Source organism: Anomaloglossus baeobatrachus, chromosome 12, assembly GCF_048569485.1.
Source record: "Anomaloglossus baeobatrachus isolate aAnoBae1 chromosome 12, aAnoBae1.hap1, whole genome shotgun sequence".
Classification (NCBI taxonomy): Eukaryota; Metazoa; Chordata; class Amphibia; order Anura; family Aromobatidae; genus Anomaloglossus; species Anomaloglossus baeobatrachus.
The window spans coordinates 69,345,555-69,363,211 of NC_134364.1; the positions used below are offsets into that span (position 1 = coordinate 69,345,555).

Below are 17,657 nucleotides of genomic sequence, written 5' to 3' on the forward strand. Positions count from 1 at the left end.
TCAGCTTAGAAAACAGTTTTACCTCAATGCACTCGGATCCTTGCAGCGTGTTACAGTATCTGGGGAATGCGATTGATCTATTATTAGAATGTGTACAGGTGTCATAGAGCTGGGTTTGCAAGATGTAGCAGAGCTAAGTTTGCAAGATGTCGTAGTGCTGAGTTTGCAAGGTGTAGCAGAGCTGGGTTTGCAAGGTGTAGCAGAGCTGGGTTTGCAAAGTGTAGCAAAGCTGAGTTTGCAAGGTGTAGCAGACCTGAGTTTGCAAGGTGTAGCAGAGCTAAGTTTGCAAGATGTCATAGTGCTGAGTTTGCAAGGTGTGCAGAACTGGGTTTGCAAGGTGTAGTAGAGCTGAGTTTGCAAGGTGTAGTAGAGCTGAGTTTGCAAGGTGTAGCAGAGCTGAGTTTGCAAGATGTCGTAGTGCTGAGTTTGCAAGGTGTGCAAAGCTGGGTTTGCAAGGTGTAGCAGAGCTGAGTTTTCAAGGTGTAGCAGAGCTGAATTTGGAAGGTGTAGCAGAGCCAAGTTTGCATGGTGTAGAAGAGCTGAGTTTGGAAGGTTTTGCAGAGCTGAGTTTGGAAGGTTTTGCAGAGCTGAGTTTGGAAGGTGTCGCAGAGGTGAGTTTGGAAGGTGTCGCAGAGCAGAGTTTGGAAGGTGTCGCAGAGGTGAGTTTGGAAGTTGTCGCAGAGGTGAGTTTGGAAGGTGTCGCAAAGGTGAGTTTGGAAGGTGTCGCAGAGGTGAGTTTGTAAGGTGTAGCAGATCTGACATTGTATGGTGTAGGAGACCTGAGTTTGTCATTTGGATAGTGTGTTGTATGATTATGAATTTACAGAAGACCGTACCAGTAAATGTTGCAGCACCCCAGTTATACCAACTCTGTTTTTTTTCTCTCTTGATGGCCTGACATTGAGTTAACGTAACACACACTTTAGGGGTTCAGTGACACATTCAGCTCTGCTATATCTGGAAAGCTTAGCAGGTGCAAAATAGGAGGAAAAAAGCCACTAACCTCAGCTCAGATCACATAGGTGTAGAGCTGGGGGTCGATATTAGACTTTCAAAGGGTCTTATCTATAGCATCTTACCGTCATCTGGTGGGATTAGTAATGTGCGACGCTCACCAGCCGGGGTATGATATCTATTTTAATTGCATTCTATAAACCACAGCTAATTCATAAATATTGGGTTTTAAATCCAAAAATAATTACGGTACTTTTTTGAGTTCCTGATCTTTTTTTTTTTTACTGCTAAATGACTTACAACATATAAGAATATAATGCGATGAACGGCTTTGCAAAATATGGCGACGATGTGCCTGGATGTAGCAGAGCTGAATATGTCATTTAACTCCTTTGTGCCTGATGATTCAGTCCTGGGTATAAAACGACACCTCCTCGGCTCTGCTTCATCTATAGGGGTGTGTGGTACACCTCTTCTCCAGCTCACCCTATTAGCAAGCATCTGATTGGCTGTCGAGACTGGCACCGTTTTTTTTTTTACCTACACGCTGTTCACTTTTATTTCTGAGGATATCATACCAGATTATTGAGAGGAGGGATTGCGTTAGTATATTATCAGTTTATGTCTAGTAAAGGGCATTTAACCCCCTTTTTTAGTTCTTAGTTAAAGACCATTTTTTAATATTTTTTTTATTTTTTTTCTTCTTTTATCTTTTTTATCCACTTTTTTCAAAGCTGCGTGACAATTTGGCTTTATTTCTGAGCTTTGATGAATTTGGAAAAGCTGAGTCCCCACCCCTGTCTAATACTATGTCACCCAGCTTTCCCAGAAGCAGACACATCCCGGGAGCGGCTGTTGCATTATATGATGCTAATGAGCCCGGCGATTATATTACATGACATATTCATTGTATCCGCCATGGAAACTAAACTTGTGAAGCACCTTGTCTGCTTCTGTGTGAAAATATGACATATATTAGGAACATTGGAGCCTATTTTACTTTTTTTTGACAGTTTTGTGAAGAATACGCTACGGGGAAAAAAAAAATCTACAGCACAGAACGGGGTAAACAAAACATTATTTCTGGGACTTTTTTTTTGTTAGTCAACCTGTCAAAAAAAATAAAATAAAAAATAAAATAAAAAATTTTAACAATTCATTTAATTTTCATAATATATGTTTAGACTGAAGATGTTACTTGCAAAAAAAATGTTCTCACTTAAATTGCAAAAAAAAATACTAATATGCATCTGTCACATTTTTCAACTTTTTCGTGCAATTAATTACAACCCTGTTTATTGGGTACAGTTTCGAAAGCATGTGGCTATGGTTGACAGTTTTTTCTTCTAATTTTATTTTATTTGTATTTTGTTAATATATGTATTTATTTATTTATTTACTTTTTCTAATTTTATTTTATTTGTATTTTTTAAGTATTTATTTTTTTTTCAAATTTTATTGTATTTGGATTTTTTTAATCTATTTATTTATTTATTTTCTTTTTCTAATTTTATTTTGTTTTTTAACGTATTTATTTACTTTTTTCTAATTTTATTTTTTTGTATTTTTAGTGTATTTATTTATTTACTTTTTTTTCTAATTTTATTGGTATTTTTTAATATATTTATTTATATTTATATATATTTTTTTTACTTTTTGTTTCTAATTTTTGTTTTATTTTATTAGGATTTTTTATGTATTTATTTAGTTACTTTTTTCTAATTTTCTTTTATTTTTTATGTATTTATTTACTTTTTTTCTAATTTTATTTTATTTTTTTTATATTTTTTAATGTATTTATTTATTTACTTTTTTCTAATTTTATTTTAATTTATTTGGATTTTTTATGTATTTATTTATTTACTTTTTTTTGTCATTTTGATTCATTTTATTTGGATTTTTTGATGTATTTTTTTTCTAATTTTATTTTATTTGGATTTATTATGGATTGATTTACTTTTTTTATTTTGTTTTTTTAATGTATTTATTTATTTACTTTTTCTAATTTTATGTTATTTTTTTGTATTTTTTTTAATGTATTTATTTACTTTTTTCTCATTTTGATTTATTTCATTTGGATTTTTTTATGTATTTCTTTCTAGTTTTATTTTATTTGCATTTATTATGTATTTATTTACATTTTTTATTTTGTTTTTTAATGATTTATTTATTTACTTTTTTTCCAATTTTATTTGGATTTTTTTATGTATTTATTTATTTCCTTTTTTTAATTTTATTTTATTTAACTTGTATTTTTTTATTATTATTTATTTGTTTACTTTTTTTTCTAATACAGTTAGACATATTGGATGTATATAATTCATACAAATGAGAGGATACAGGTATGATCTGGAGTGATTTGTACCGCCAAGGGCATGTTGCATCTTCTGCGACGGGGGAGGGGAACGTTACGGATATCAGCACAGCTTTTAGAAGACATCTATCTGTTTTTAGACTTGTTTATGCCATTGATAGCTTTAACACAAATGTCCTCAGGCGCGCTTTATGGTGAAAAAAGGTTCTTTTCTCCTGATACAGTGGATCAGTATGTGGACGAGTTCAATTTTCCCTGGGTAGGTTAACACTCAGGTATCTAATACGCTGAGGCTGAATGTGATTATCTGAAGCTGTCAAAGACCTGAGGTTGCAGAATAACAGGATGTTATACTTTAAGAATATGTACCAGGTGGCTCTTATGGTTGTCAACCATCTTTCCAAGACCTCCGGGTGGTAAATCCTCCTAGTTATAAAGAGTTAGAGCTGTATAACTGGGTAGATATGGCACCTATATAACTATGTGACAGTCCTGATGAGCATTGAGGTTGGTCCTCGGCTTTTAAGAAACAGATAAAGTTCTGTTCACGTTGTGGTTTCCGTCACATGATGAACACTAGTGGAGGCTGACGTATCCAATTGAAATAATGGAGTGTTTTGGGTTCCTTCAAGAGAGTTATCATTTTAAGGGGATGATTACAAAAACTCTGAATGCAGCACTATTTTTCCCATCAGATATCTTCAATTAATTCCGATGTGAACACAGCCTTAAACTATGTACACAGCCTTAAACTGATGTGAACATAGTTTAAGGCCTCTTTCACACGTCCGTGTCTCCGATACGTGTTTGGTCCTTTTCCTCACGTACCGGAGACACGGGCACACGTAGACCCATTAAAGTCAATAGGTCTGCGCTCACGTGCGTGTTCTGCCATGGACCGTGTGTACGTGTGGAGCATATGTGTGTCCGTGTGCTCCACACGTCAACATGTCCGTTTTTCTCCGGCATCACGGGTGTCACACGGAACGCAAACGGACCACACGGAGGTGTTCCGTGTGACACGCGCCGGAGAAAACACACGTGTTTGAGAAAATAAGAAAAAAAGTTTACTCACCTTCTCCAGCCCTCCTGTCTCTGCCGCTGCTGTCACTTGCTTCCGACCGCCGCTCTTTATGCTCATTGAATATTCACTTCAGTGCGGCCGGAAGCAGCAGCAGCAGCGGGGAGTCGGCAGGACCGGAGACCTAAGATCAGCACCACAGACAGCGACGCCAGGGACAGGCGAGGAGAAAGTTCCTGTTCTCCGTGTGTTATCGCAGATAACACACGGACAACACACGTAGGCCATATATACGGCTCACGGAGGGCAAAACGCACCTCTGACACGTCCGTGAAAAACGTGCGTGGTTTTTCGCGAACGTGTGAAAGAGGCCTAAATGACATGTACATAACCTAAAACTGACATGAACATAGCCTTAAACTGACGTGAACACAGCCTTAAACTGACGTGAACACAGCCTAAAACTGACGTGAACACAGCCTTAAACTGACGTGAACACAGCCTTAAACTGACGTGAACACAGCCTTAAACTGACGTGAACACAGCCTAAAACTGACGTGAACACAACTTAAAACTGACGTGAACACAGCTTAAAACTGACGTGAACACAGCCTTAAACTGACGTGAACACAGCTTAAAACTGACGTGAACACAACTTAAAACTGACGTGAACACAGCCTTAAACTGACGTGAACACAGCCTTAAACTGACGTGAACACAGCCTTAGGGCTCGTGCGCATGTTGCATAATTGCATGCATTTACGCTGGGTATTGCACTGCAGTGTAAATGCATGCGTCCTGCTTCCCCTGCACAATCTATGTAGATTGTGCATGATACGTTCGCATGTTGCTATTTTGCACGCAGCAATTTGGATGGCAAAATTTTGACCCAAATCCGTGCGTACAAAAAAGCAGCATGTCAATTAATTTGTTCACGTTGGATGCTGCTCCCACTCTGTTTATGGTGGCGGCCGCATCCCGAGCGCATGAATTCGGCATTTATTCTGCTGAAACATTGCATCCATTACGCAGTGTTTCTGCAGTGATTTGAAGCGCACATGAGCTGTCATATCGCTGCAGAAATTTCAGCAGGTACGTGCGAACATAGCACTTTGCATTTTTACCTGCGTTTCAGCTGCTTTTTAGGTCCGTTTTGAGAAGCACCTTTTTCATGCCAAAAGGCATGCGTTTTGATTTTCCAGCAAAGTCTATGGAAAATGTTGATTTCTAGACCGCACTTTGCGTTTCTAAACGCTACGTTTAATTTGCATATTTTGTGGCAAAAACCATGCGTTCAAAGAAGCAGCATGTCAATTGTTTTTCCCATTTTAGGTGCGTTTTGCTAACATTGAAGTCAATGAGAAATGGCAAAAACCAAGATTCTTCAAATTTCCTGCTTTTTACCTGCTTTTTGGTGCACACACGTGTTTGAGGGAAAAAAAAACCCTTTACTCACCTTCTCCAGCACTGCTGCCTCTGCCGCTGCTGTCACTTGCTTCCGACCACCGCTCATTATGCTCATTGAATATTCACTTCACTGCGGCCGGAAGCTGCAGCAGCGGGGAGTCGGCAGGACCGGAGACCGAAGATCAGCACCACAGACAGCGACGCCAGGGAGAGGTGAGCAGAAAGTTCCCGTTCTCCGTGTGTTTTCACGGATAACACACGTAGAACACACGGAGAACACACGTAGGCCATAAACATGGCTCACAGAGGGCAAAACGCACCTCTGACACGTCCGTGAAAAACGTGCGTGGTTTTTCACGAATGTGTGAAAGAGGCATAAAGAGGCATAAAACTGACGTGTAGACAGCGTAAAATTGACGTGTACATAACCTAAAATCGATGTGTACACAACTTTAAACCAACGTGAACACAGCCTAAAAACCGACGTGAGCACAGCCTTAAACTGACGTGAACACAGCCTTAAACTGATGTGAACACAGCCTTAAACTAACGTGAACACAGCATAAAACTGACGTGTACATAACCTAAAACTGACGTGTACACAGCCTTAAACTATGACTAATTTGTATATTTTTATTTCATAAAAATATTTTTTTTAAAATATATTCTCACAATTTCTCATTTGATCCTTTACAGCCGAAGAGCACCATGTCCAAGCGGTAATCACAGATGAAGACGACGGGCTTCCTATCCCCGAGCCGGGGACCCTTAGCCTGTCCGGCAGCGGGAACGACCCAGACTTGTTAACATGTGGACAGTGTCAAATGAACTTCCCGCTGGGAGACATCTTGGTTTTTATAGAGCACAAGAAAAAACAGTGCGGAGGTCCGAGCGGAGGCTGCTATGAAAAGAGTCTGGATAAAAGTAGTCCTCCGCCCCCATCTCGCTCCGAGCTCAGGAAAGTGGCAGAGCCGGTGGAAATCGGTATCCAAGTCACGCCCGATGAAGAAGACCGTCTTCTTACACCTACGAAAGGAATTTGCCCGAAGCAGGAGAATATTGCAGGTACGGTCCCATTTTTTTTTCTGCCGCCCAAAGAGATGGACATCCAAGACCAAATTTAACCAACTTCTTCCTTAATTTTTGCTTTTTAATTGACATTGATTCATTTATAGCTTAATAAATTAGAAAATTCCATTATTTTAGAATTTGGTACCTTTGTTAGTAATAAACACCACCCTCAGTGGCGTAACTAGAGTTCGATGGGCCTCGGTGCAAAACTTGGACTCGGCCCCCCATCCCTGCATGTTCGTTAGATGTATGTATATGTATGTATACACTTAGCGTTCTAAATCCTATCAACACATACGAGTTGCCCCCCCCTCCCTATTATGTAGTAATGTCCCCCATCCTGTTCTACTGTACTGCATCCTGGGCTCTTTCCTTCTAAAATGTCCCCCATCCTGGTATATATGTTCTCCAGCCTGATACATATGCCCCCCATCCTGGTATGTCCCCCATCCTAGTGAATATGTCTCCCATCCTGCTTTATACTGCCCCCTCTTGGGCCCCTCCTGGTATATATGTTCCTCTCCTGGTATATCTTGTCCTCTTCCTGGTATATACTGTCCCCTCCTGGGCCCTTCCTGGTATATATGTCCCCCTTCTGGTATATATGTTCCTCTCCTGGATCACTCCTGGTATATACTGTCATCCTCCTGGTATATACTGTCCCCTTCCTGGGCCTTTCCTGGTATATACTGTTCCCCTCATGATATATATGTTCCTCCCCTGGTTCCCTCCTGGTATATACTGTCCCCCTCTTGGTATATATGTTTCTCTCCTGGACTCCTCTTTGTATATATGTTCCTTTCCTGTGCCCTTCCTGATATATACTGTCCCCCTCTTGGTATACATGTTACTTTCCTAGGCCCTTCCTAGTATATACTGTCCCCCTCCTGGTATATACTGTCCCCCTCCTGGTATATATGTTCCTCTCCTGGGCCCCTCCAGGTATATACTGTCCTCTCCTGGTATATATGTTCCTCTCCTAGTATATACTGTCCCCCTCCTAGGCCCTTCCTAGTATATACTGTCCCCCTCCTGGTATATACTGTCCCCCTCCTGGTATATATGTTCCTCTCCTGGGCCCCTCCAGGTATATACTGTCCTCTCCTGGTATATATGTTCCTCTCCTAGTATGTACTGTCCTCCTCCTGGTATATACTGTACTCAACCTCCCTGACTCCCACGTCACACGCTGTCCTTCTCAATAGCCGGCAGCTTTCATTAGCATCCATGCTATGGCAATGCATAATGTCATTGTCATGTGCCGCCCTCAGTCATGGGAACGCCACTGAAAGCTGTCGACTTCTGTTTGGCTGGCAGCGTGTATCGCAGTACAGGAACCCAATGGGTTTCTGCACCCCTGGGCCCGTTCGCGATCCCTGCGACAGCGATCGTTCCATCCCTGACCACACAATAATCCCAGACTACCATGGATTTAGCGTTTTAAATGACCAGTGATGTATATTTATCAATATTTGTACCCCCCCCAAAAAATCAATTCCCTCTGTTATTCCTTCTGGAAATATCTGAACAAATGTATTACCGGGTGTTACCATTCCCGGGGCGTGATGATGATGTCAGAATGGTGATACCTAGTTGTCAGTTTATTTAGACATTTCCAGGAGGAATAACGGTAGGAATTCTACAGTGTAGGGAAAAAGAATGGTTATTTAATGGGTAATATGCTAGGAAAGGGAATAGGATGCCATTAATGGACTGTACAGAGGGGATGATGCAGTCCCCTATAAGGGATTTTCGTATAGATAAGACCTGTAGTGTTGTAAAACTAGAAGATGTGTGCCCCAATAAGCGAGATTGTAGCCTTGGACATCTAGCTGGGGGATAGAGTGCCCCTTACGTCTCCTTGTATGCGGGGGCAGTGACCTCTCCTCTCCTCCGTGTATTCGGTGGCAGTGACCTCTCTTCTTCTCCGTGTATGCGGTGGCTGTGACCTCTCCTCTCCTCCATGTCTGTGGTGGCAGTGACCTCTCCTCCATGTCTGTGATGGCAGTGACCTCTCCTCCATGTCTGCGGTGGCAGTGACCTCTCCTTCGTGTCTGTGGTGGCAGTGACCTCTCCTCCGTGTCTGCGGGGGCAGTGACCTCTCCTCTCCTCCATGTCTGTGGTGGCAGTGACCTCTCCTCCATGTCTGTGGTGGCAGTGACCTCTCCTCCGTGTCTGCGGGGGCAGTGACCTCTCCTTCGTGTCTGTGGTGGCAGTGACCTCTCCTCCATGTCTGTGGTGGCAGTGACCTCTCCTCCGTGTCTGCGGGGGCAGTGACCTCTCCTCCGTGTCTGCGGGGGCAGTGACCTCTCCTCTTCTCCGTGTCTGCGGAGGCAGTGACCTCTCCTCCGTGTCTGCGGTGGCAGTGACCTCTCCTCCGTGTCTGCGGGGGCAGTGACCTCTCCTCCGTGTCTGCGGGGGCAATGACCTCTCCTCCGTGTCTGTGGTGGCAGTGACCTCTCCTCCGTGTCTGCGGGGGCAGTGACCTCTCCTCCGTGTCTGTGGTGGCAGTGACCTCTCCTCCGTGTCTGCGGGGGCAGTGACCTCTCCTCCGTGTCTGCGGGGGCAGTGACCACTCCTCCGTGTCTACGGGGGCAGTGACCTCTCCTCCGTGTCTGCGGTGGTAGTGACCTCTCCTCCGTGTCTACGGGGGCAGTGACCTCTCCTCCGTGTCTGCGGGGGCAGTGACCTCTCCTCCGTGTCTGCGGGGGCAATGACCTCTCCTCCGTGTCTGTGGTGGCAGTGACCTCTCCTCCGTGTCTGTGGTGGCAGTGACCTCTCCTCCGTGTCTGCGGGGGCAGTGACCTCTCCTCCGTGTCTGTGGTGCCAGTGACCTCTCCTCCGTGTCTGCGGGGGCAGTGACCTCTCCTCCGTGTCTGCGGGGGCAGTGACCACTCCTCCGTGTCTACGGGGGCAGTGACCTCTCCTCCGTGTCTGCGGTGGTAGTGACCTCTCCTCCGTGTCTGCGGTGGTAGTGACCTCTCCTCCGTGTCTGCGGGGGCAGTGACCACTCCTCCGTGTTTGCGGGGGCAGTGACCTCTCCTCCGTGTCTACGGGGGCAGTGACCTCTCCTCCGTGTCTGCGGGGGCAGTGACCTCTCCTCTTTTCCGTAGTTATATGTAATAAGCAGCCGTTTAATCATCAGATGAAAGCCTCGGTATCGGGGCTGCTATCATGTGAAGCTGCCGCTTTCATCCTCCTGGCACGGCGGCTCTCACTACCTTATGAGTCTGAAGTTGCATTGATTTGCATGTTAGAAGTCGGAGGATTAGCGCTAATCCTAAACCTATTTATCCTGAAGCCGGTGTGAAGGAGAGTTCCTTTTTTTACGATTTCCTAGAATGCAAAACTTCATCTTCTCCTCCACGACTAAGGAAGCGATTAACCACAGGTAATTGGAGATAATTGCCCCGTACATAGCGTCTGGTGAGACTACAACTCCCAGCATGCCCTGACCTCGCCGTGCCTGCAAACTCAACGGCCTCGATATGCCGGGTGTTCTAGATCCAATTCAACAGATGACTTCTCGTCTGTTTAGTCTGGGCTTTGTAGTTCGACAAAAACTGAAAAGTTATCGCTTACAGAATACTAATGATAGTAAAATCACAAGGTGCAATCTACTGAGTAAAGCCTGTCCTGCTTGCTGGGAGTTGTAGTTGCACTAATTATGAACGTCATAGGTTGCAGAATACGTATTATGTACAGCTTGGTCCTGTTATTAGCATGCTGGGAGTTGTAGTTATGGAAAATTACAAAGGCACAAGTTGCAGGCTGCTGATTATCACCTCTTCTGATCGCAGCATGCTGGGAGTTGTAGTTGCACAAAACCAGAAACTCTCAGGTTGCAGACTATATGTTAGAACGTCTCCTGTTTTTAGCTTGTTGGGAGTTCTCCTCTTGTACTGAGCATGCTGGGAGTTGTAGTTCAGCAAAAATAGAATATCGCAAACTACAGCCGATTAATTCGAGCATCTCCTGTTCTTAGCATGCTGGGAGTTGTAGTTCAGCAACAATGGAAAATGACAAGTTGCTTAGGCTATGTGCGCACTATGACGTTTTTGCACTTCTCAAAAACGCTGGGTTTTTGGATGCAAAATACGCACAAAAAAGCACCCGCAGCAAAAACGCAGCTGTAAAATTGCATGCGTTTTTACCATGTTTCAGTGCTTTTTTTGGCTGCATTTTGCTACGTTTTTGGCTGAGTTTTGCTCCGTTTTTGATCACTGCCTTTTGCTCCGTTTTTGATCACTGCCTTTTGCTCCATTTTTGATCACTGCGTTTTGCTCTGTTTTTGATCACTGCTTTTTGCTCCGTTTTTGATCACTGCATTTTGCTTCGTTTTTGATCACTGCGTTTTGTTCCGTTTTTGATTACTGCGTTTTGCTCTGTTTTTGAACACTGCTTTTTGCTCCATTTTTGATCACTGCGTTTTGCTGCGTTTTGCTCCATTTTTGATCACTGCATTTTGTTGCGTTTTTGATCACTGCTTTTTGCTCCGTTTTTGATCACTGCGTTTTGCTGCGTTTTTGATCACTTGTTTTGCTCTGTTTTTGATCACTGCTTTTTGCTCCGTTTTTGCTCACTGCGTTTTGCTCTGTTTTTGATCACTGCGTTTTGATCCGTTTTTGACTACTGCGTTTTGCTGCGTTTTTGATCACTGCGTTTTGCTGCGTTTTTAATCACTGCTTTTTGCTCCGTATTTGATCACTGCATTTTGCTCCATTTTTGATTACTGCGTTTTGCTCCGTTTTTGATCACTGCATTTTGCTCTGTTTTTGATCACTGCTTTTTGCTCCATTTTTGATCACTGCGTTTTGCTGCATTTTTGATCACTGCGTTTTGCTCCGTTTTTGATCACTGCTTTTTGCTCCGTTTTTGATTACTGTGTTTTGCTGCGTTTTTGATCACTGTGTTTTGCTCCGTTTTTGATCACTGCTTTTTGCTCCGTTTTTGATCACTGCTTTTTGCTCCATTTTTGATCACTGCTTTTTGCTCCATTTTTGATCACTGCTTTTTGCTCTGTTTTTGATTACTGTGTTTTGCTGCGTTTTTGATCACTGCGTTTTGCTCCGTTTTTGATCACTGCGTTTTGCTCCGTTTTTGATCACTGCCTTTTGCTCTGTTTTTGATCACTGCCTTTTGCTCTGTTTTGATCACTGCGTTTTGCTCTGTTTTTGATCACTGCATTTTGCTCCGTTTTTGATCACTGCCTTTTGCTCTGTTTTTGATCACTGCGTTTTGCTCTGTTTTTGATCACTGCGTTTTGCTCCGTTTTTGATTGCTGCGTTTTGCTGCATTTTTGTCTGCGTTTTGCTCCGTTTTTGATCACTGCGTTTTGCTGCGTTTTTCCAATGCATTGCATGGGTGAAAAACACAGTAAAACTCAGGAAAGAATTGACATGTCCATTTTTTTTTCTTAGCTCAAAAACGCAGCTCAAAAAAAGTTGTGTGTGGACAGCAAAAATTAAAAGTCATAGACTCTGCTGGGGAAGCAAAGTCATGTAGTTTTGAGCTCAAAACCGCACAAAAACGCACAAACGCACCCGAAAAACTTGGAAAAACGCTGCGAAAAACACTCAGTGCGCACATAGCCTTATTCTGTTCTCAGCATGCTGGGAGTTGTAGTTGCACAAAACCAGAAAGTCACAGGTTGCAGACTCCTGATTATACCTCCTAGCATGCTGGGAGTTGTAGTTGTACAAATCTATAACAGTTCTAAGCTGCAGACTACATATTATAACCGCTCCTGTTCTCAGAATGCTGGGATTTGTAGTTCTATTAAAGCAGTAGGTTGCGGACGTCTGAGCGCACTACGATAATTAGAAACCCCAGTCGCGGCAGGATATGGACGACCCCTCCTGTATTTCGCCTGCTCGGAGTGGTAGTCACAGCAGGAGCTGCTGGAGGTTGTAGTTTGCGTCTTCCCTGCCGGTGGCGATCAGTCCATGCTGGGAGATATCGGCTGAGTAATATTCGGAGGTCTGGTGGCGAGGTATTAGGGGGCGATGGACTTGTCCCCCTCCTGGAGGTGGTCGCAGGACGCTCCGGTGACAGCAGAGCGGAGGGGACTCTGCTCACAGCAGGCGCTTTTTTTTTTTTTGCAGATTACTATTGTTAACACAGTGTCAGATAATAGAGACGTGCATTAGTGAGCGGTATTATTTGTGTTCGCATATGACGGATATTCTACTGTCTGGGGGTCTCGGCTTCTCCCTCCTTCTCGGAAGTAAGAACCCGCCATGTGCTCACAACGCTTTATTATTTTTTTTTCTTTGTCAGGAGTTTTCTGGCAACGATTTGATCAGCAAGTTTTAAAGCAATTATAGGTTAATCCCGAAAATAGTAGCGGAGACTTGCTGGAAAGTGCAGGCGGGAGGAGCACGCATGTAGCAGAGCTGAGTGTGCGCACGCTGCTGCACTGTTTGTGCTCTGCGTATGTGCAAAATAACGAAATAGCAAACTCAGCTCTGCTACACCTGCACATCTTAGGTTGGGGTTTACCGGAGAGGATGTAGGTTGGGGTCACATCTCTGTTATCATTTCCGTTTTTTTGGTCCGTCATGGGGATAGATAACCAAAGTGACAATGGGGTCTTTTTCAGCAAATACGATAAAATTTGCAACATAACCTTAATAAAAGGAGAATTTAGATGTAGCAGAGCTGAATATGTTATGTAGGTTCTGAGTCATAATTAGCAAAAAGATTTGCAAGGCTTTGTTCCAGTGGTCACGTCAGGGGTCCGTCGGTGGTCTCCAATCCAGAACAAGTAGAGCCTCCTACTACCTGCGACATCCCCTGTCAGTACATTGTGGTACAACGTCACGCGTTTGGGACCAACTAACAATGATAATATCTCTGTAATATGGAGATATTATGATGAAATGACAAACTCAGCTCTGCTATACTTGTGCTTTCCGTACTGAGATTTATAGAATAGGATTTGGAGTCAAAGAGTGAATAATGCAGATAATATACCTGCAGTCCTATGTACAATATAGAGATATTAAGATAAGATGATACATGACAAACTCAGCTCTGCTGCATTTGTACAGTATAGGCTGAAGTCTTGTTAGAAATAAAAGAATGGATGCCTATATCGATTTAGCAGAGCTGAATGTGTCTCGGCTCCTGGGTCTACACTTGTAATAGGTAAACCTGCTTTCTTAATGGAGAATATTCAGATATTCGAATAAGATGATACATGGCAAACATAGCTCTGCTGGATTTGTACAATCAGGGTGAGATGGAAAGAATAAGGAGACTGACTTTTATGTATATATGTAGCAGAGATAAATATATTTTTCAGGTCCTGTAGTAGGTTAACTTGCAGTCCAGTATATAATTCAGTAGTAAGGTAGATGATAAGATGATACATGGCAAACATAGCTCTGCTACATTTGTACAGAATGAGTTTTAATTGAGAAGATTAAGGAGAATGGCTTATATATGTAGCAGATATAAATATGTTAGTTGGGTCCTGTAATAGGTTAATTTTCATATAAGTGTATAATTCAGTAGTGAGATATATGATAAAATGATACATGGCAAACATAGCTCTGCTGCATTTGTACAATCAGACTGCATTTTCATTGGAAAGAGTAAGGAGAATGGCATGTATATGTAGCAGAGATAAATATGTTATCAGATCCTGTAACAGGTTACCTTGCAGTCCAGTGTAGAATAGTAAGATATTATGATAAGATGATATATTGCAAACAAAGCTCTGCTATATTTGAAAAGGCTGAGTTGTAATTGGGAAGATTAAGGAGACCGGCTTATATACATATGTAGCAGAGATAAATATTTTATTCTGGTCCTGTAATAGGTGAACGTAGATTCCAGTGTAGAATAGTAAAATTTATTATAAGATGACATATGGCAAACATAGCTCTGCTACATTTGTACTTTTTAGGCTGAGTTACATTAGAAGGAAGAAAATGGATTGATATATATCAATATAGCAGAGCTGAATATCTTCCTCGCGCACTGGGTGTAGAGCAGTAATAGTTGCATCTGCTCTTTTTATGTAGAACATTGGGGTATTATGATAAGATGACATATGGCAAACATAGCTCTGCTGCATTTACACACTTCAGCCTGATCTACATGTAAATGTAGCAGAGCTGAATATCTTACTTGGGCACTGGGTGTGGACCTGTAATGGTAATATGTGTTCTTTTTATGTAGAATATTGGGGTATTATGATAAGATGACTAGTGGCAAACATAGCTCTGCTGTATTTATACATTTTAGGCTGAGTTACATTAGAAAGAAGAAAATGGATTGATATATATTGATATACAGAGCTGAATATCTTACTTGGGCACTGGGTGTGGACCTATATTAGTTGGATTTGCTCTTTTTATGTAGAATATTGGGATCTTATGATAAGATGACATATGGCAAACATAGCTCTGCTATATTTATACATTTCAAGCTAGGTTTTATTGGAAATAATTAAGAAAGCATCTACATGTCAATGTAGCAGAGCTGAACATGTTTTCAGATTACAGATATCGCTACCTCACCACTAATACTTGGGTGAAGGTCTATGATATGGGTAGGCCCGAGCCATAAACTAGTTGCCCGTAGCCCATTATTTAGAAAACATTATGCCAAATATTTATTTGTTTTCATTGGTTAATTCTGGAACAATATACAATGAAATTCCTTTAATCTGGCATCTGATAATCCAGAAATCCGGATAATTTTGAACGATGCTGTTTAGTAGTCCGGAATATTCATTTTAATTGATTGATCTGATTATTATTTATCCCGCGTTTCTGGGATAATTGACGTTAAACCGGAGAAATGATCTGATTGTGGCGGGGTGGCGGTGCGGGGAGGCGGCGGGCATCCTGGGCACGGGAGATAAACATTTGCCACTGGCGCATAGAAAACCGTTTTAATTATTTTATTACAAATAGAGATTAGTTAGCGCTGTGTTTGGCCGCGATTGATCGTTGAATGGGACGGCCGGGATTATCCCTTTTTTTTATAAAGTCATGACAGCTAATTATCAGCGCTGTCGTTAGCTAAATATGTCCCCGTTATTGCTGTATACCACGATGGGCTTTAGACGACTGACACTCATCGTATCCACTTCTCAAATTCCAGGCGAGAGAAGTCATTTGTCCTCTTGCTTGGCATGTGGAAGGTTTGCAACAGCATCCGCAGAAGAAGACCTGCGGTGACACCGGATTTCGGTGCCTGTAAAGGGCAGCCGCGGTGTAATTACCGGAAGGGCACATCCTCGACTAAGGGGCGATTACAGGAATATGTCTAAAAGAGTGCACCCCTGATGTCATGACGGGACAAGCCAAATTAATGCAATTTATTGCTCTCTGTTATCAGCCATTTAAGGAGAGGGGCTGACTGATGACCGACAAGTCAGTAAGAATGTGCCCTATGTCTTCCATTTCTCCAAACTCTTCGAAAAAGTTGACCTCAATATTTGTATCACTTTATACTCATGACATTAGGTTTAGGGGTTACCACAGGTAATTTTGTAACAACCATACATTTACAATTGGTCACCAGGGCTGCCCATTTGTGCCGGGATCGATTATTATGACTTATTTTCTAAAATTTGCATGATGTGAATATCAGCGTTCGGATGAATGTCTGTGTGTGCCGGTCGTTACAATTTTTGGTACTATTTTTCCAAAATATTGTAAAATGTGTCAGATAGGACAGTACAGTGAAAGTAACCTCTGGCTGATAACAGAGAACAAAAGATTAAAGAGTTATTCCCAAATCCAGGAGGATAGGAGATAACTTCTCTGGCAACATCCTCCAGCAGTCCTATAGACAATGAGTGAGTGATGTTGAGGACGACTGTTTTCAGCAAAGTCTGGTTTCTCCCATCCACAGCCCTGAGGATCCAAAATTGTGGCAAAAATGATTTTACAATACAATGATGATGACAATACGCCATATCTCGCATGGCGTATGAGATTTATTACAGGACAGAGAAAGTAATCTATGGCTGATAACAGAGAATAAAAGATTAAAGGGTTATTCCCAAATCCAGGAGGATAGGAGATCACTTCTCTGGCAACATTTTCCGGCAGTCCTATAGACAATGAGTGGTGTTGCAAAGTCCGAGTCCTCCCATCTACAACCCTGAGGATCCAAAATTGTGGTGAAAAGGATTTAGTAAAATTGTGACGACAGGACAGAAAAAGTAACCTCTGGCTGATAACAGAGAACAAAAGATTGAAGGGTTATATCCCAAAGTCAGGAGGATAGGAGATCACTTCTCTGTCAACATTCTCCAGCAGTCCAATAGACAATGAGTCTATAGGACTGCCGTTTTTGGCAAAGTCTCGTTCATCCCATCCACAGCCCTGATGATCCAAAATTGTGGTGAAAAGGATTTTGTAAAATCATGACTCTTGACATATATTACAGGACAGATAAAGTAATCTCTAGCTGATAACAGAGAACAAAAGATTAAAGGCTTATATAGGAGATGACTTCTCTGGCAGCATTCTTCCGCGGTCCCATAGACAATGAATGGAGTTGAGGACGACCGTGATCTGCAAAGTCTGGTTCCTTCCATCCACAACCCCGAGGATCCCAATGGTTAGACCCCTATTGATTGGGATAGGGGATAATTAGATATTTTGGGAATAGTAATAAAATCACCTGCAGAGAACAATAGACTATAATTAAAGTTAAGGGTGTGTCCCTTTAAACGTGTGGCCCTAATGGGTGTTGTTCTATATCCAAACTTTTTGATTTTTAGATATTAGTACCTTTTTAGCCGCATCTTTCCGGCCACCCTGTAGAGTCCAGTAGCCACCCACGTACACGTCCCCCCCAGTGCTGAAGACCTGACATTCATGGTATATTTAGAGCAAGGTATGCGCAGAGGCTGAAGGTGTG

At 42.3% G+C, this 17,657-nt stretch overlaps 1 protein-coding gene across 4 annotated transcripts in view; it reads left to right on the forward strand.

The window, feature by feature from the left end:
- Positions 1–17,657, forward strand: part of BCL11B (BCL11 transcription factor B) — a 139,542-nt gene that overhangs the window by 29,357 nt on the left and 92,528 nt on the right. For all 4 annotated transcript variants that reach the window (XM_075330487.1, XM_075330485.1, XM_075330484.1 and 1 more), the window contains exon 2: positions 6,393–6,761. In XM_075330487.1, the coding sequence (XP_075186602.1) occupies positions 6,393–6,761 (369 nt within the window). The remainder of the gene's footprint in view (positions 1–6,392; positions 6,762–17,657) is intronic.